Source organism: Rhincodon typus, chromosome 4, assembly GCF_021869965.1.
Source record: "Rhincodon typus isolate 14 chromosome 4, sRhiTyp1.1, whole genome shotgun sequence".
Classification (NCBI taxonomy): Eukaryota; Metazoa; Chordata; class Chondrichthyes; order Orectolobiformes; family Rhincodontidae; genus Rhincodon; species Rhincodon typus.
Genome location: NC_063335.1, coordinates 9,783,431 through 9,803,124, shown reverse-complemented (window position 1 = coordinate 9,803,124; position 19,694 = coordinate 9,783,431). Strand labels below are relative to the sequence as shown.

The following is a 19,694-nucleotide window of genomic DNA, read 5'->3' as shown; positions in this document are numbered from 1 at the left end:
AGTTTCAATCTTATTTGACACTCTGCAGTGGTTTAATACAACCTAGTAGCTTTCTAAGTCAGTTAGAAGTCAAGCACATTGTGTCTAGAATCTTTTCTGGGACACTCCAGGTAAGCATAGCAGATTTCCTTCCCTAAAAGACATTAGTGAATGAGATGAGGTTTTACAACATTGATAGTTTCATGACCATTTATGAGATTTGCTTTTAATTCCATATTTATTGATTACATCAAAACTTCCCAAGGTACCAGATGAGATGTGGAGTCATGTTTTCATAGCATCAGCTCAGGGTTCTGGATTGCTAGTTGACTAGACTGCTATAAAATCAATTTAAACCTGTTTGTTTTATTTGTAAACATGAGGCATAACAGACTACAAAACAAATCAGCATCAATAAGACTTCACACCACTCCAAAGCACACTATTATTCTCCTTCAGCCATCAACTAAATGCTTTTTAAAAGTCAGGTCAAAAGTCCTACTGAATTGAACACATCTTCAACTTGCATTCTGCATCAGTCGCAAGGTATAATATTCATCAATAGAATAATTCAGAGCCAATTTTACAATTTTAAAAGGTCACGTAGCATTGCAAAGGAATTATTTTTAATAAACTGGCAGATTAACCACTGGCATCATTAGGATGTGTGGTCTTTGATGCTGCCACAAATAACTACACATTCTACTGAAAACTGAGTTTTATGGCATTCATCAATGCACTATGTACAGAGCACTGTTCCTATGGCTTTATCATTCATACTCATACAAAAGATGTCATTTACCTTTTACAATATACATATGGTTACAATACACAGTTCAAAAAGGATCACATTTTGCTGTTGCTTTAGACTTTTATTAAATATATTAACAGGGAACTACATTTTTCATCCCAGTTTAGCATGTAATGATCTAATGGTTTTGTTAGCTTTAATAAGAACGAATTGCTGGTGGAACCGTGGCACAGTCTTTTGCATCCAATGTTGTGTCAATTACAGGTCTGTATTCGAGTGTAACCTGGAATTTAAAACAAAGACATGTTCAGAACAGCAGACCTGTGTCCTTGCCTTTTACTATCCCTTTAATTAATTTCAAGCAACAAATTCCAAGGATTGGGATCTCCTTGGGGGTTTACAATCTTCTGTGCAAAGTGATCCATAGATACAATTATACTCACCAGGACATCAATTTCCTTTCAGGAAGATCAAAAGAATAATTCAGAAATTGCTAGTAAATCAACAAACTAACAGAAGTTTGAGAAATTCTATCCAGTCATAAACTTGATGACCTTCCCACCCCCACAACCATTTGCTCACAGACTTCCCCATCCATCAGTTTGAAAACTTTTATACAACTAATGGGATAACGACATGAAAGTTGACAAAGGAACATAATTTTAACATAGTGCATTCAGCCTCTGTATTTACACTTCACCTTTCATCATAAGCACATGCTCCTAATTAGTGTATTAAAGTAAATTCACGTGGAGTCTAATCAGACACAAAATTTCAGATACTCCACTTAAACAGATTTTCTATTGCACAAAAGCTCTCTCATATTACATCCTTGGTTCAATGGTTGCATTCCTTCCTTTGTCAGCAGGGGAAGAGTTTGAACCACATTCCAGACTGTCCTGTTGAGCAAAGACAAGTTCTGGCGCTGAATCTGGGCTTATACCGGATAAATAATCAATGAAGAAGATGGTCACAGCCACGGAAGGAGAATTCACATTACAGTCTGTTAATCAATCAATCTGCAAATCCTTCTACTACCATTTCACGCTCCAACAGAGAAGTGTGTGAAGACACAAAACAGTTTTATATCAAAAAATTGATTTCATATCTTCTGGTAATGTGAAGCATCATCATATAAGCACTGCCCACAATTTTGTGACCATTAATTTTAAAATGGGAAGTCACTGATAGAGTACCTGTAATTTGATTGTGCGCACAGCAGTTTAGATTCATAGCCACACAGCCTTTGTAATATCAACCTTTTGGTATTTATAACTTGTACTTATATTAAAAAAACATGCTTTTTATGCACCAATACTTCAGTGACGAAAAGTATTCAATTAATATGCTTGTGCAAACTATCTTCCATTTGCTGCAGTCAATAAGTCTTACCTTTCCAGTCTTGGGATCCACGTAAGAGAGTGTGTGCTTTCTCCAATGTTCATCAAACGATTTCTTCTCTTGGTCCTCCAATGGCTTTGAAAAGTCATACTCATCAATTCTAATCTAAAGTGAGAACAGAATTCAGAAAGAGAAAAATATTCAGACCAACTCATGGCAAAACATTGTCAGCTCTTTGCCTTTCAAATGAGACCTTAAAGTGTCTTTGCAATTCAATTTATTTCTTTAAAAGTTATTCCCAGTGGCTTTTTTTGCCTTTTTATGGCCTTAACCTACACAGCTTTTCCTTAATTTTTACCCTATCCCCCTAGCACAAAATTTCCCACAAAGGGAAACATATCATGTCAAGCCATGGTTTCATTAGTTAGCTAGTTTTTTTTAAAATTGTTTTTGAACCAAATAACTTTCTCCTATATTCTATTGATCTTTTAAATATGACCCATTGTTGCTCTCTTTGTTTGTCAATATATTTTCCAAGTTTTCTTCCCTCATTTCATACTTGTTCTCTTGAAATGAGCTGCCCCATTCCCCCAACACACACAGTATACCTTGCTCTGCCTTTCTCAATCATTATTTTGATGATGTGATTGATATTATCTGAAACCTGAGTTCTGAGGAAGGGTCACCGAACCCGAACCGTTAACCCTGATATTTTTCTTCACAGATGCTGCCAGACCCGAACTTTCCCAGCAACTTCTGTTTTTGTTGTGAACTGTTATATTACCTTTGACTAGACCACTGAACTAGTTGCAGAATTTATGGCACTCTCTCAAACATTAATTAGGTGTTCTTGCTCATATTCCTCAACAACCTCGTTATCCAGTAATGTAGTGGTGATCTCTCTTCTAAATGTTTGCGTGGCTTTTAGAACAGTGCACAAGACCAAGTGAAGATTTCCCTCCAATTTACTTTAAATGATCTTGGATTGACTTCGAGAACTTTTGTTTGTTGTGTACACTTTTTGTAAAGAAGGCCTGGGATCAATTAGCTCAGTTGGCCAGATATCCATTCTTTAATGCAGAATGATTCCAAAAGCGTGGTTTCAATTTTCACACCGGCTGAAGGACTCTCCCTCTCAACTTCTCCTTTTGCCTGAAGTGTGGTGACCTTCAGGTTAAAATGACCACGTCATCTCCAACTACATCCTTCCACTGCTACCCTTTGTCTCCTATGAGTAAACCAGTTCTGTATCCATCTTGCCAGCTCACCACGTGACTTCACCTTTTGTACCAGTCTGCCATGAGAGACTTTGTCAAAAGCTTCACTGAAGTCCATGTAGACAACATCAATCACATTTCCCTCAATCATCTTCATCACCTCCTCAAAACACTCAAATCAGGTTAGCGAGGCACAACCTCCCCTGCACAAAACTATGCTATCACTGTCAAGTCCATTTGCTTCTAAATGCGTATTGATCTTGTCCCGGAGAATCTTTTCCAATAATTTCCCTAACACCGAAGTGAGACTCTCAGGCCTGTAAATTCCAGGATTATCCCTGCTACCCTTCTTAAACAATGGGACAACACTGGCTATTCTTCAGTCCTCTGGGGCCTCACCTGTGGCCAAAGAGGATAAGAAGATGTCTGTCGATGCTTCAGCAATGTGTTCTCTGGCCTCCCTCAATATTCTGGGATAAATCCCATTAATATAGTACTAAAAATACATTTGACACAGTGTGAGACAGCATAACCACAAATGTAATTTTACTCAAACCTTGAAATCCTCTCTGGCATGTGCTCCCCTGCTCTCTTTGCGAGCCTCTGCACTGTAGATAGTTTGTATGGCACAAAGCATCAAATTCTGCAGCTCCAGGGTCTCAATTAGGTCAGAGTTCCAAACAATACCTGAAACAAGCAATACAGCTTATATTAAATAGAAAGTAATGGTTTAGCTCTCATAAGGTGGGTGTGTTGATAACGGTGCATTTGATGCTTACATGCGGTTGATCTGACCCCGGTTTGCCAAACTATTTTGGAGGGAATCAAAAGTCAATCACAGATCAGTTCCTCTAAATTTTAATCATAAATAGGTCACAATTCACAAATCATCAATTTAATTATTCTGGTGCCAGCCACAATTTACAAGATTTATTATATTTATTTGTACAATTAGCCATGGTAGGATCTGAACTTTTAACTGGCTAATCCAGAAGTTTAACAATTGCATTATTATATCTATTCAAGCATGCTTCATTACATGCTTTGAAATTAAATAAAAACACGATAATTTAGAGATAGTAAGAACTGATGATGCTGGAGTCAGAGATAACAGCGTGGAGCTGGAGGAACACAGGTCAGGCAGCAGAAGAGCAGGAAAGTTGATGTTTCGGGTCGGGACCCATTTCTGAAGAAGGGTCCTGACTCGAAATGTCAACTTTCCTGCTCCTCTGATGCTGCCCAGCCTGCTGTGTTCCTGTGATAAATTTAGAACTGTTGCGAATGGATATATTTAATTTGCTTATGTGAATTTAATTGCAGCAGCATTACTCAGAAGGCTGAACAATGTCCAGTCTGCCTGATCAGCATACACTCACCCAATTTACATGTGAACACCCTGTGGTTGCAATGTGTACTACCTACATAATGCACTGCATTAACTCACCAAGAATTATTTGATACCACATCCCTATTCCAAACCTCCACCACCAAGAAGGGCAAGGGTAGCAGGTGCACGAGAACCCCACTACCTTTAAGTCTCACACCATCCCTGTACCTTCTTCACAGCTGAACCAAACCTTAGGACACTCTACCTTTGCAGAAGCATTGCAGAAATACCTTCATACAGTTCAAGAATCAGACCAACCGACTGTCTCAAGATTAGCTAAGATTGGGCAATTAGCCTTCCAATAACACCCACATTCTCAACAATTTTTTTTTTTTTAAAAGTTTAAATCACTGAAATAAAACAAGATATTGCTGCACTAAGCTGCAAAATTTAAAATTAAAAAATTTGGTTGTATTAACATTTTCAGTGCTGAATTGGCTGAAAATACTACACCTTCAGCTGGGATCTCCAAAATGCTGAGGAGTTCTCGGATTAGCTTAGTTTACAGTAAAACCAATTTTAAAATTTTGATTGCTACATTATGTATGTATAAAATAACATGAATAAATTAATAAATAATTGAATGAATATCTAATAACTTGAGGGACAATTTTGAAATTTTTTTTTTTTTTTAAACTGTTGTTTGACGTGGAGGCTTACTAGCAAAGTACTGTCAGAAGTGGAGCGAGGAATAGCAATTCTATCTCCAAACTCAAGCTAATGTGTAGCACAGAACCCAAGAGAATTAATTCTTTGGGAGCCAGTTGGGCTAACAAACACACGACATCTAACATTCTGTTGGCAATTCCTTGAGTAATAAATAAGTGAATTTCAGCAGGCAAAAGAAAATACATCTACCTCTGTCAAATGTTTTGATGTCATCCAGAGACCTGTATAAATTGCTTAACTTGTCACAACCTTCTTTTAGTACAGAGCCTGTACGGAACACAGCTGCGTGAGTTTGCATGCACTGTTGAAAATAGGAATTAAAGCAATTATCAATCTCAAGTACAGCCGTTGAATGAGCAATGAGAGTCAGCTACATCAAACACTTACTTGCCAACGAGCTGGAAGATTCATTACAAAGGATATCGATTTTATACATACCAGGTCAATTTACACAAAAATGTTTACATTTATCCTTTTAATATTCTATCTGCAATTGAACAACATTTTAATTGACTTGAACTGGGTATCTAACACTCCTTTCAGGGAGTGCCAAATCAAAACAGGCTGAATTACAAACACCGAAATATACAAGAACATTAATGGGACATCCTTGTTCCAGTGCTCAGCAGTTCAACAAAGAATGAACCAGTTTTACTGTATGGGTCTGAGTTGTGGGCTGTATCTAGACTGATAAATTCCATAATAAAACCATCTGTGTTATGGTTCACTGGGACAGCGGGTTGGAAATCAAGCTCCACAACTCCCAGAATAATCACAAAAGTTAAAGGTTTTATAAAGTATTATCTGACTTTTAGACCGAGGTTGACAGAGCACAGACCAGGTTTCCAGGTTACTATTACAATTACTGCTACAAGTAATTAGACTATAGCTACAGGCAAACAGTTACAAACCACTGGCCCATAACACTACTAACCATAACTCTAATCCTCTTAGAATGTCCCCATTAGACACACGCAGTACACGGACAGATTTTATTAACTAAGGATATCAAGTGTTATGAAGCCAAGGTGGGTAAATAGAGTTGAAATGCATATCAGCCATGATGTAACGTAGCGGTGGTGCAGGGTTGAGGTGCTAAGCAGCCCAATTGTGTTCCTTTGATTTGTGGATCACTTTAGAATAGTCATCTAAATTGTAAATTATATCAATGAGGAAATGCTAAACCAATGTCTGACACTAGCACTTTGTAGTTTCATGCAGCAATGATTTACAAATCAGTTTCAGGCACTGGAATTTCAAATCACAGAAAATCTGAATTTGAGTCACATAAAAATGTTCAGTCACTGAACAATAAATTAAGCAGTTGTCATTACTAATCAAAGCAACCATTCTGCAAACCATGTGATCTACTTTACTACAATTACATTCAAGTCTTGCTTAGCAAATTACACTAAAGTAATCTTGATATTACAAAATAAATACATTTTTAACTTCATTGGACAATGGTAAGACTACATCAAATATTTCCTTATAAACTTTCAAATCTGTAGACAAGCCTACTGTTAGAAGCCAGGATTTAACATGTGAAAGGACTGGGTCCCAACATTGTGCTAGTTGGTCTTTAAATGGTGTTAAAGCTCTTGCACTTTAGCAGTGGCAATCATTAGAGCTCACAAATTTCAAAAACTACATAAGAAATTCTTAAAAGTTGCTTCTCTTCTCTCACCTTCTGCATGTTAATTCTGAGCTCAGATGTACGAGTACTTCCATCAGCAAATCGCAGCTTGTCAAGGTTGGCTACTGACTCCTCTCCAGCATTTGGTTTAATTGGTGCAACAGCTTCTCCTGAATTCACAGCAATAAATAGCAATACTTTAGATGTCAAGAAAATGTTTTGAAAGGACAGAATAAATTCGGTTTACTGGAAAGGGACCTTGAAAATAATTCATCTACAAAGGGAAATAATATTTTTAGCTGCAATATTTCTAAAATCTAGCAAGGTGTCAAACTTTAGTTTACAATGATAATGTAAAGGCTACAAGATACAATATCATTTGGTAGCACTCAATGGCATGAGGGGTTTAGATTCAAGTCCCACCATGGACTCAACTATGTAAGCTAGGCAGACATTACAATGCAGTAATATAGTGGTGCAGTCTTTCAAGTGACCAACTGCGCAAACTTTGGTTCACCAGAAAACCCAAAGGCTGGATACTAATGTCATGACTGATTTAAACAGTTTCTTCAGCAAACTAGTTCCTGACCTGCCTCCTTGCACGTGCAGGTTAGTTTTTGTTAAAATTCCACTTAACCAAGTGAAACTCCCAGGACTGGTTTGAACCACATTTTTGGATTATGTGGAACAAACTGTATGTAATCCATATATAGCATTACCTTTTTTTTCCAGAAGATTCTGTTTATTCAGCATTATATAAACAGAGGTAAAGAGAAACAATCACTAGTGGTGACGATTCAATGCTAAAACAATCTAAATGAGTCTGTGAAATCTAAATTCTACTGCCCAGCTAGCAACAGTGGACAAAAGCAAGTGTTGGTAATTGTGTTTGAAAGCAATACCACTGACAGATAACTTGTCTGGCGATATGCCTCACAGCAAAATCCCTGCATGATTTACTCCGGTGGAGGTCTCAGTTAAGAGGTCTTATGGCACACAGTGGTAAGCATTCCTGTTCTGGGCTAGAAACTCCAAGTTCAAGTCCACTCTAGGACTAGATGGCTGAGGAATGTGTTCGTAACGCGGCCAAATATGCTGAGCATTAACTTAAAAATTCTTCTAACAGATAGAACATAGCACAGTACAGGCCCTTTGGCCCACGATGTTGTGCCGAACTTTTACCCTAATCTTAAGGTCTATCTAACCTCCAACCCTACCTTATACCATCATCCATATGCCTAATAGCCTCATTAGGGGCATTTAAGTGGCTGACTCCACTACCCTCTCCAGCAATGCATTCCATGCCCCGACTGAGTAAAGAACCTACCCTCTGATGTCTCCCCTATATCTACCTCCACTCACTTTAAAACTATGTCCCCTCATAATAGCTACCTCCACCCTAGGAAAAAGTCTCTGGCTGTCTCCTCTATCTATACCTCTGATCATTTTGTACACCTCTATCAAGTCACCTCTCATCCTTCGTCGTTCTAAAGAGAAAAGCCCTAGCTCTCTCAACCTTTCCTCGTAAGACCTTCCCTCCATTCCAGGCAACATCCTGGTATATCTCCTCTGCACCTTTTCCAACGCTTCCACATCTTTCCTGTAGTGAGGCGACCAGAACTGGACACAATACTCCAGTTGGCTGGCAGTAAGAGTGCGAGAGATCCCTGGTCAGCCATGTCACAGAAAGAAACTGGAGCTTTTCCTATCACTATCCAGTGCTCCAGGCTACAAACATACGTGCATAAGACTATAAGCTACAGCAATTTATACTCCTTGGAAGGTCCTAGGTAGTTCAGTTGGCTGGATCATATCAGTGCCAATAGCACAGGGTTCAATCCCTATTCTGGCTAGGGTGGTTTGGAAACTGCCTCCTTGCCGGGCCCATTGTGGTGCTAGGGACAGACCTGTTTTTGGGCAGAAGCTCAAGCAGCAGCATTCAGTTGAGCATAATTCCCTTTCTGTCAGCTGTGCACATAACAGTGAAAGTCAGGATTAAAAGGAATAAAGGAGATCAGTGCTTAGAACCTGCTGAACCACTCACCAGAACAGTTAAGGCAAAGTTGGTTTTATTCCACACCATAGCCTACAACTTTCCACATACATTTTCCCTGCTTCTGACTACATGTATTTTCAAAACTGTTAGGGAAAAAAATTATCCGTAACATGTTATCCCCTTTCCCAATCTTAAATGCTCTGAGCCACAACTTAGTGTGGTTAGTGTTTGAACGCAACTTTTCCAGTGCTAGTTCTTGTAAACAGTTCTAAATGTTTATTTTTTTTTATTCTTTAGCACACGTGCATCATTGCCTAGCCCAGTATTTATAACCGACTGCTCTGAAGACCGTGATGATAGCAGTGTCATCTTCTTGAGCACTGGAGACCGTGGGGTGTGGATACACCCCTCGTGATGTTGGGAAGAAAGTTCTAAGATTTTGACCTAGTGATAGTGAAAGAATTATAGTTATAGTTTCAATTTAGGATGGTGCACAGCTTGGAAGGAAACTTGCTGGTGGCAACGTTCCCACACATCTACTGCCTCATTCTTCTAGGTGGGAGAAGTTATGGGTTTGGAAGGTGTTGTCATAGAAACTTGATGCCCAACCAAAAGTCACCTTGTAGATGGTGCACACTGCAGCCATTGTGCAGCTGAGATGAAGGGAAGGAACGTTTAAGGTGGAGGATATGGTGCCAACTAAACAGGCTGCTTTGTCTAAGATAGTGCCATGCTTCTGCAGTGTTGCCGGTGCTACATCCATCCCAGTAAGTGGAGTGTATTCAGTGAAGAATACTCCTACATGTGCCCTGTAGCTATTAGACATACCTAGTGGGGATAAATTCATTACTCACCACAGAAATCCCAGCCTCTGATCTACTCTTGCAGGCACCAGTATTTAAATAGCTAGTCTAGCTCAGTTTCTGGTCAATGGTAACCCCCCAATATGCTGATAGTGGTAGCTACAACACCAGTAATAACATTGAGAGTTAAGAGGAGATAGTTAGATTCTCGCCTGCTGGAGATGGTCATTCACACTACATATTATTAAGCAGTGATAAATTGCCACTTAAAACTCAAGCCAGCCTGCGCAACGACACAGACTGCCTCAGTTTTGGGACAAAACCAACTGCAATTTACATTGAGCAGTCATCAACGAACATCCACACTGCTAATCTTATGGAGGGATAGCAATTGAAGAAGCAGCTGAAGATGGTTGGGCCTAGTTCACTACCCTGAGGAATTTAGGGCTCTTGATGAATAGTGGTAGTGCCCCTACCTCTGAGCCAGGAGGCCCAAGTTCAACTCTTGTCTGCTCTGAACAATTTGATTGGAAAATTTCTACCTGAGGAACTTCTGCAGAGATATCCGGAGTCGAGATGACTGACCTCCAGCAACCACAACCAGCTTCCTTTGTGTAAGGTATAATTCCAACTAGAGAGCTCCTCCAGACTCCCAATGACTTCTGTTTTGCCAGGCTGCTTTGATGTCAATGGCAGTAACTTATTTCCCCTTGGTCCAATTTCTTTTGTCCAGGTTTTGACCATGGTCACAATAAGTCAGGAGTTGTGTGGTCTCGGCAGGACTCATAGGGAACGTCAGTAAGTAGGTTACTGTCAACCATCACTCTGCTGATGAGTGAGACTGGACTAATAGAACAGCGAGTGGCTGGTTTGAGTTTATCTTTCCTCATGTGGACTGGATATACCCGTACAATCTTCCACATTGCTGGGTAGATGTCAGTGCTGTAGCTGTACTGGAACAGCTTGGATGGGGCATGGTTAGTTTTGCAGCACGAGTCTTCAGTACTATTGCTACAATATTGTCATAGTCTTTTGTAATATCTAGCACTTTCAGCCATTTCTTCACATGACAAGTTGAACTGAACTGGATTAAGACTAGCAACTGTGATGCAGGGGAGCTAAGGAGGAAACCAAGATAAAAAGTCTACTTGGCACTTCTGGCTGAAGAGGATTATAAATGCTTCAGCCTTGTCTACTGCACTATGTGCTGGACTCATCCATCATTAAGATGGGGATATCTGTAGAGCTTCTCCAGTTACTTTTTTAAAATTGCCAATCACCATTCATTACTGCCTGTAGCACGTCTGCAGAGTTTAGATACAATAGTTGTGGGAGCACTTGCATGCTAAACAACAAACAGAATACAATTGAGCAAGCAGAGTTATAGCTTTGCCAGGTTGACACCACATATTTTGTTATGCCTGACACATGCCTTCCTGCACTCATTAACTTTATTTGGCGTTGCTCTACAAAAAGCATCAGTTTCAGACTGACATTTATTGTGGACCATACAAGGCTCAATTACATCCCTGTTATTTGATCAGGATAAATGCAGCACTTGTGTACAGATTTCCACTCTGAAATATACAATCTCTGGTTAAATTCTAATTCCTTTAGTATCTTTGTTTTAAAAGAACAAAGTCAAAAATTAGTTTCACAAGACTTTCAAAACTTTGAGTGGAAGGCGAGACTAACTGCGGAGAGTCACTCTGGCAATGCTTCATCTGGTAATGAAATAAAATCGTACCCGGTTTGCAGGTTTCTGCAATGGTCAGGGCACAGGCACGACCAAACACCACTAAGTCAAGGAGAGAATTTGCTCCAAGTCGATTAGCTCCGTGAACTGAAGCACATGCAGCTTCACCACAGGCATAGAGGCCAGGTACCATGGCATCTTTACCATTTGTGTGGTTAATCACCTGAAAGACAGAAAATGCACATTGAAACACTGTTTATCAAATTTTAATATCCTGAATCATAATATTATTTCACTTTACAGTGGGCAGTTTAAAAAGAAACTTACGCTGAATGAACATTCTAAGATTAGTACTTACAGCAAGCTATTTAACCTTTTAGTATTCTACCATACCTTATTACATTTAAATATATATTGCTAAATGACAATAATACATGCAGTTTTAGTTTTACCAACAGAACAATGTTTCAATTTACACATCTTCAGCTGTGCCCACCAAAGAATCCTTGGAGGACAAGGCACGTTCCACACTTCGAGACTTTACAGTCAAGTCGAAGTTTAACCTGATTTGCACTGAAACATTTAGGACCAAGACAAAGACAAAGACATTCACAAGATCATCAACTATACGCAAGGCTTCTTTGACATCATATACAGTACATGAATCCAGTTAGTTTGCTCACTGTCTTCATGTCACGGCTCCACTTTAGGAAAAGCCAACCCCTCTCAAAAAAAAAATGTCTGCCTCTCATGCTTCAGTGTATTTTTGGTTCATAACTCCACAATGAATGAAGAGTGAAGAATTTTTAGAATAATCTGTCAGACACAATTATAGAGGTTAAAAACTAAGGTGGGTAGATACCCTTTTTCACAATCTTGACTTTTTAAAAATGTAAAATTGGCAAAAAACTAGGTAAACACTACATGAGGCCACCAAAGAACAAAGGAAACAAAAAGTACATTTTTTAAATCATAGTTATGCATGTTAAAAGTAATTACAAGTATGATACAAGAAACATGGAATGAATTCATAATATTCTCATTCAGGGGCAACAGTGCGTCTACCTGTACAGAATTAACTGAAATAGCAACACAAAATTTTGTGGTTACCTGGCCTTTATAGTTGGTGGGGACACCTCCCATATTATAATGAACTGTAGGTAGGACTGGAATAGGCTCTTTGGTAACATCCACACCAGCAAAAATCATAGCCGTTTCTGAAATTCCAGGCAGCCGCATCGCAAGCTGCTCAGGCGGCAGGTGGTGCAGTTGTAAGTAGACATGATCTTTATCAGGGCCACAACCTCTGTCAAGACAATAAAGGGCAAATACCAAAGGTCACAGAAAATATTTCAAAGACACTTATGCCATCCACGCTTCTAACATTCAATAATAACCATTATGGGCTTCGCCTAAACATGATATAAAGAGTTGAACTCCAGAAGAGAGGGAACGTGGCTGCTCTTGACATCAGGCAGCACTTGAAGTATGACATGAAGTAGCCCATGGGATCAAGTGGAAATAGATTCACTCATTGGAATCACAGAGACATATAACATAGGAGCAAGAGTGGACCATTGGGAGCTTTGAACATGCTCTGCCATTCATTATAACCATGGTTGATCATGCAGCTCAGTATCCTGTTAATGCTTTCTCCCCATTTCCTTTGGTCCTTTAACCCCAAGAACAGTATCGAACTCCTTCTTGGAAACATTCAATATTTTGGCCTCAACCACTTTTCTGTGGCAGAGAATTCCAATTTCACAAGGTCACCAATCTCCAGCTAAAGAAACTTCTCAACCCAGTCCTAAATGGCATACCCTATATCCTTAAACAGCGATCACTGGATTTGGACTCCCTGGTATTTTGGAACATCCTTCCTGCATTTAAATCCCACTCCCCCCCTACAAACCCCCCTCTTCACACTACCATTCTTCTAAACTCCAATGAATATAAACTAATCAATCCAGGCTCTCTTCATACATCAGTCCTCCCATACCAGGAACCAGTCTGGAAAACATTTGACGCACTTCCTTCCAGAACATCCTTCCTCAGATAAGGAAACCGAAACTGCACACAGTACTCCAGGTATGGTCTCGCCAAGATATTGTATAATTGGAGCAAGACATCCCTGCTCCTGTTCTCAAATGCTCTTGCTACGAAGGCCAATATATCATTTGCCTTCTTCACCACCTGCATGTTAACTTTCAGCAACTGGTGTGCAGGGACATCCAGATCTTATTTTATCCCTCTTCTTTCCAATCTGTTGGTCACCTCCTCCTAATAGCACCTTTGGCTTGGGTTGTTTGATTATGAAGCACCTAAGGTTATCTTTCTACAATGGGAATCCTTCAATGTTGTTATAACATTCCATAAATTTACAAGTCTCTGCTGGTTCAGCAGCCCAGAAATGGCAAATGCAGATCAAGAATAAGATTCTGAAATATTCTAGCTTTCAGTCTGTGTTCCAGGCATTAGCAGAGCCTCTCAGTTTCTGTCATTTCTCTGCTGATTTTAAGGGATAAAAATGTAATCCAGGAGTGAATTCTGCTCTTGCACTTTTGTTAGGCTGTAATTACAAATCCAGTCTCTTATTTTTAGTTATCCTTGGAACTGTTCACAGTGGACATGAGATTGATGCATCCACTGCAAATTCATTTTCTTTCTAAGCATAACATTTGAGTGAACAGTAAATGAGTAATTTGAGATATGGCAGACAGGGAGAAGGTAAGTGCAGGTTCTTATTTTCACAAAAAGAAACAAAAGCACACAAATCTAGAGGCTTAAGCTTACCGTCCTTCACGAATTTCAATGGTCATAGATCGTGAAACCACATCTCTTGAAGCAAGATCTTTTGCAACAGGAGCATATCGTTCCATGAATCTCTCTCCCTCACGGTTGATGAGGATTCCACCTTCACCACGACATCCTTCAGTGATGAGACAACCAGCACCATAAATTCCTAGGGTGTGCAACAACCATAGCTTTCAGGCACATCACGTTATAATAGAATTCAAGATACAAGTAAAACAGTGAAACTCTGATATGATAAATCACCTCAGTAGTCAACACAGGTGTGACAACTCAGTTTGTAAAAATGAGCCTTCGCTGAGGGGAAGGACTGTCACTTAAGTTTGAAGGACATACACTCAAGCTATTAAGCAGTTGAAAATTATCCAACAGCATTGTCCAAACAAAAGAAGGTTAGTTCTTTGTTTCCTGGTCTTCATTTACACTTTAACCAATACTAAAACAAAATTATCTGGTCATTTACTTCATTTGTTTACTGGAGCATGCTGTATGTAAATTAGATGGTATGTTTCTTAGGGGGACAACAGTGATGATAATGTACATTATAGTAAAGTACTTTAAGACAAGCTGCATTTGAAGCCACGTACCAAATATGAAAGGGCAGTGTATTTGTCCACAGGACCACACAGCAATGAGTGCCCGTTAATGGCTACACCTTCACAATCCAAGGCCTAAACACAGGCTTTTATTCCATAAATCTCTCCTTTTCTTTAACATATCTTTAAAACCCATCAGTAAAAATACACATCTGGTATTACTTCTTATAGGAAGTGACAAGGGTAAGATCGTAGGATTTATCCTTTTCTCCATGTATCTGTTTCATTCTCTCACTGATCATTTGGTTGAGATTCTGAGATATCAGAAGGTAATCTTGATCCGGACAATTTATACATACTGGGTCATTTTCCCAATGACCATTAAGGTTTTAATTTTCTTCTGAAAAATATTTTCTTAATTTTCAACCTCCACGTTTACTCAACTCACCCCAATTTCCATTCCATGTTATATTTCAGAAAAGCAGATAGTGAAGTGCCAATACCAATCTGCATACACACCTTTGTGTTTTGTTTTATGGAGTTACATATTACAAACATATTTTACTATTTGAAAGTTACAAGTTGTTACCAAAGTTTACCATCATGGCATCCAAACACTAAGTTAAGCAGGCTATGGCCCCAAAATAAATCCTCTCGAACAAAGAATTTTATTTAAGCACAAATTCCACAGGTGAAATCCCCAGGCATTCAATAATCTGAGAAAACAATGTTATTTGTATAGTTATAGTGCCTAGCACAAAATCTTCTAGGGTCTTCATTAAAAAGAGTGAGGAGATAATAAAATCAAAAGTATGCACTAGGCACTAGGAGCGAACTCGCACCTGTGGGGTGAAACTGGACAAACTCTAAATCCTGATTAGGTAACCCAGCTCGAGTGACCATGGCACTTCCATCTCCAGTACTCGTATGAGCTGAAGTACAACTGAAGTAAGTTCTTCCATATCCACTGCAAAACAGAACAAATATTGATCAAACAGTTTAATGACATGCAAAAAGCATTTACTTACCTACAATTGCACAGGACATCTTATAACGAAATTGTACTCTCTCTGGACTTTCAGCTATGATGTAATTAACTGGTGGAACACCAGGGGCAAAGGGCTAAATGGCTGCCTCTTTCCCTCTTTGACCCTGCTTTTCTGTGATCTGACTTGATGGCTTGAAATGCTTCACTAATATTTGGATGAGTGCATGCAAACTGCAGAACGAACAACTCCTCCATTCTGTTTCTGATATTTGTCCAGGATGAATGCTGGAGCCGAGACTGATGTTCCAGATTGATGGAGAAGGCCTAAGGACTTTGAGATGGAGAATGCATTTCATTCAATCTAGCCTACTGCTGTTCACAGTGTTGACCCTAGTGCATTGGGAGTTCAAACACAGACTAGGTGACCACTTTGCAGAACATGCTCCATTTAAAAAATGAGCTTCCAGTTGCCTGCCACTTCAACACATCATCATGTTGCTATGCCAACATTTGTCTCTGAAATGCTGCAGCATTCCAGCAAGCCTCAACGCAAAGTCAAAAGAAGAGTATCTCATTTTCCACTTGGGGGCCCTGCAGCTTCTAGGCTCAACGTCGACTGCAATAACTTTAGGGCCAGATTCTGTCCTTCCACTGCATTTTTTTTTTGTTTTAAAAAACACCCCCAACCCTGAACCTGTCAAGACATGGGTTGCTTTCAGGACAACATATCCATTCTCTACTATTCACAGCTCTCATCATCACTTCAGCTTCCCTTCTGTCCCAGCCTGCTATCAATAATACCATCAGCCGCCTACCCTTTTCATTTATCTCTCCGCCTCTAGCGGCAATCTCACACCTGTTGGGTGAAACTGGACAAAAGCACATTAGAGAATCAGATAGGTCTTTATGACAATCAATAGTAGTTACTAGCCACCCTTAAACATTTTATTAAATTAAAATTTCACCATCTGCTACGCAAGATTCAAACCCATGTCCCTAGAACATGTCTGGATTTGAGTGTCCAGTGACATTATTGCCACAACAAAGCCTCTCCACTAATCTACTAAGTTTAGTTTAAGAAAGAATTGCAATATTTTAGGATAAATTCAATACCAGAACTGCAGTGATATAAATTTTAAGTTGTACTATTCTACGATAAAAATCTTCACAGCTTTGTTTTCTGAATGATTTTACTCAGACTTAAATCTTGAACACATGAAGGCAATACAATTGTCTGATAGTGGTGTTTCCCAAAGGTTTGGTTTGGAACAGTGACTTGCAAGGTAACTGATACTGCTGGGACTCTAAATAGTTATGAGTTTTGCTAGCTTGCAACGTCTCTCAACAAAATCTACAAGTTTTATATTTGGCCTACAGACGGTTATGCAAACTTTCTACCATTTGAGAAATTGGTAGCAATGCATTAAAAAATTTAGTTTTATGTAGTACTTTGCCATATCCACAGAATTTTGCAAAATGCTTTACAGCCAATGAGGTACTTATGACTCATCACTACTATCGAGGAAACGTTTAAAAAAAAAAATCAAACGTGCACAGCAATGTTCCAAAAGTAGGAAACAAATAAGCCATTAATTTACTTCATCTTTTGGACTGAGTGGGTCTTCCTGGTTTAGATACTGGAAATGCTATGTGCAATTCTTCAATTGATAATTTGAGATTTTTAACATGCACTTGCACAGCCTTTAGTTCAATATCTCGTCTAAAAGTCTAAGATAGTCTCCCACAGTTTAGGAGTGCTAAATGTAAAACTGCAAAATAATTGTACCATGCAACAAGATCTGGACAATATCCAGGCTTGGGTTGATAAGTGGCAAGTGACATTTGAGCCACACAAATGCCAGGCTATGACCATGACCAATAAAGAGAGAATCTAATCACTGTCCCTTGACATTCAATGGTATTACCATCACTGAATCCCCCACTATCAAGATCCTGAGGGTTACCATTGACCAGAAACTCAACTGGACTCACCACATTAACAGAGTGGCTACAAGAGCAGGCCAGAAACTCGGAATACCGCAGCGAGTAACTCAACTCCTGACTCCTCAAAACCCATCCACCATCTACAAGGCGCAAGTCAAGAGTGTGATGGAATACTCCCCACTTGCCTGGATGAGTGCAGCCCCAACAACACTCAAGCAGCTTGACACCATCCAGAAAAAAGCGGCCCGCTTGATTGGCACCACATCCACAAGCATTCACACCCTCCACCACCACCGATGCTCAGTAGCAGCAGTGTGTACTATCTACAAGATGCACTGCAGAAATTTACCAAAGATCCTCAGACAGCACCTTCCAAACGCGTAACTACTTCCATCTAGAAGGAGAAGGGAAGCAGACATATGGGAACTCCACCAGCTCCAAGTTCCCATCCAAGTCACTCACCATCCTGACTTGGAAATATATCGCCGTTCCTTCACTGTCGTTGGGTCAAAATCCTGGAATTCCCTCCCTAATAGCATTATGGGTCAACTCACAGCAGGAGGACTGCAGCAGTTCAAGAAGGCAGCGCACCATCACCTTCTCAAGGGCAACTAGGGATGGGCAAGAAATGCTGGCCAGCCAGCAATGTCCACATCCCACAAACGAATAGAAAAAAAAAAGTACAAATTAACACCTACAGGATAGAAAGTCTGTTAGCCTATGATACACATTCTTACCCAGTAGCAAGCACAGTATTATTGGCTCTAAACCGGTGAATAGAACCGTCTTCCATACACAATGCGATGACACCTCGACATTCTCCATTCTCCATCAGGAGATCCAAGGCAAAGTATTCAACAAAATAGCTGGTATCATACCGCAGTGACTGTAGAAACACATTACAGCAACTCCAATTATCAAAGACCAAAAATGGCAACACATTATAGTCACATTTTCAAACAAGTTAAATTGTACATGGCTCTAATTACTGTGGGGCAAATACATTTTGAGAGTTATCATTTAGTTAGCTCAAGGATATGAACATTTCCACTGAAAACAGGTTTTGTTAGAAAACAAGTTGCAGATTTACAGTGTGATATGAAATCTTGTTTCAAGTAGCTTCACAATTCGATCTTTTTAAATTTCTGATTCTGTTTTATATAAAAGATCCCAACAATTCTTAGGAAATCACACTTAAAACACTGGATTTCAATTTTTACATGCTATAAGATAATATTTAACCTTTACTTTACCTTGGGAGCACCAGTTAAATGAGCATGTAGAATAAACAAATTAAACAAACTAGCTAACCTCCATTACAACAACTACAGACGTGTCAAACGTTCAGCCAGATTCAACAGCCTTAAAGTTCTGTGTTCTGATACAAGACAAATCTTCCTTCCAACAGTCCAGGAGAACCAAATATAATAGTGACAATAATAAGACGGTAAGATATTTCTCAAGGGCAGGGTGTAAGGATATTAAGATGGGGTCTGGTGGGGAGAGTCAGGATATTAAAATTGACATCCTGTTGGCAAGTGAGATAGATGGGGATTGTAAGATCAGTGAAATTGGGGTTTTAAAATCAGAACTGGGCTGGCCAGGGGTCAAGATGATGCAATTGAGATGACCAAGTGGGGACTTTGGTCTTTGGCGCGGAGAAGAGGAGAGCTGCATACTGAATGCAATGACTGAAGTGTGGTTGGGCATAGGAGAACAGGGATGGGTTGGGTGGATATGAAGCCCCCCCCAAATTTTCTCCAGACTAGCATCAGCAGCATCAAGGGAAGAGCATCCTGCAGAGGGCTGAGTGAAACCCAGAGGCCTTATATCGAAAAATGGTGAATACGGGGACAAAGATTGTGGATTCTCAATCGAGGATCATTACAAGCTCCAATATATGGAGAAGCCAAATGGTAGCATACAGCATACATTGTCCA

General features: G+C 39.5%; 1 protein-coding gene across 1 annotated transcript in view; it reads right to left on the bottom strand.

Annotated features, from left to right (window-relative positions):
• Positions 1 to 325: 325 nt before the first annotated feature.
• sdha (succinate dehydrogenase complex, subunit A, flavoprotein (Fp)) overlaps positions 326 to 19,694 on the bottom strand; it is a 32,270-nt gene continuing 12,901 nt past the window's right edge. The window contains exons 6-15 of the mRNA XM_020531717.2: positions 18,492 to 18,640; positions 15,665 to 15,789; positions 14,269 to 14,437; positions 12,586 to 12,781; positions 11,527 to 11,698; positions 7,032 to 7,150; positions 5,534 to 5,645; positions 3,845 to 3,975; positions 2,123 to 2,236; positions 326 to 1,013 (exon numbers count right to left, since the gene is read on the bottom strand). Of these exons, the coding sequence (XP_020387306.1) occupies positions 927 to 1,013; positions 2,123 to 2,236; positions 3,845 to 3,975; positions 5,534 to 5,645; positions 7,032 to 7,150; positions 11,527 to 11,698; positions 12,586 to 12,781; positions 14,269 to 14,437; positions 15,665 to 15,789; positions 18,492 to 18,640 (1,374 nt within the window). The 3' untranslated portion in view covers positions 326 to 926. The remainder of the gene's footprint in view (positions 1,014 to 2,122; positions 2,237 to 3,844; positions 3,976 to 5,533; positions 5,646 to 7,031; positions 7,151 to 11,526; positions 11,699 to 12,585; positions 12,782 to 14,268; positions 14,438 to 15,664; positions 15,790 to 18,491; positions 18,641 to 19,694) is intronic.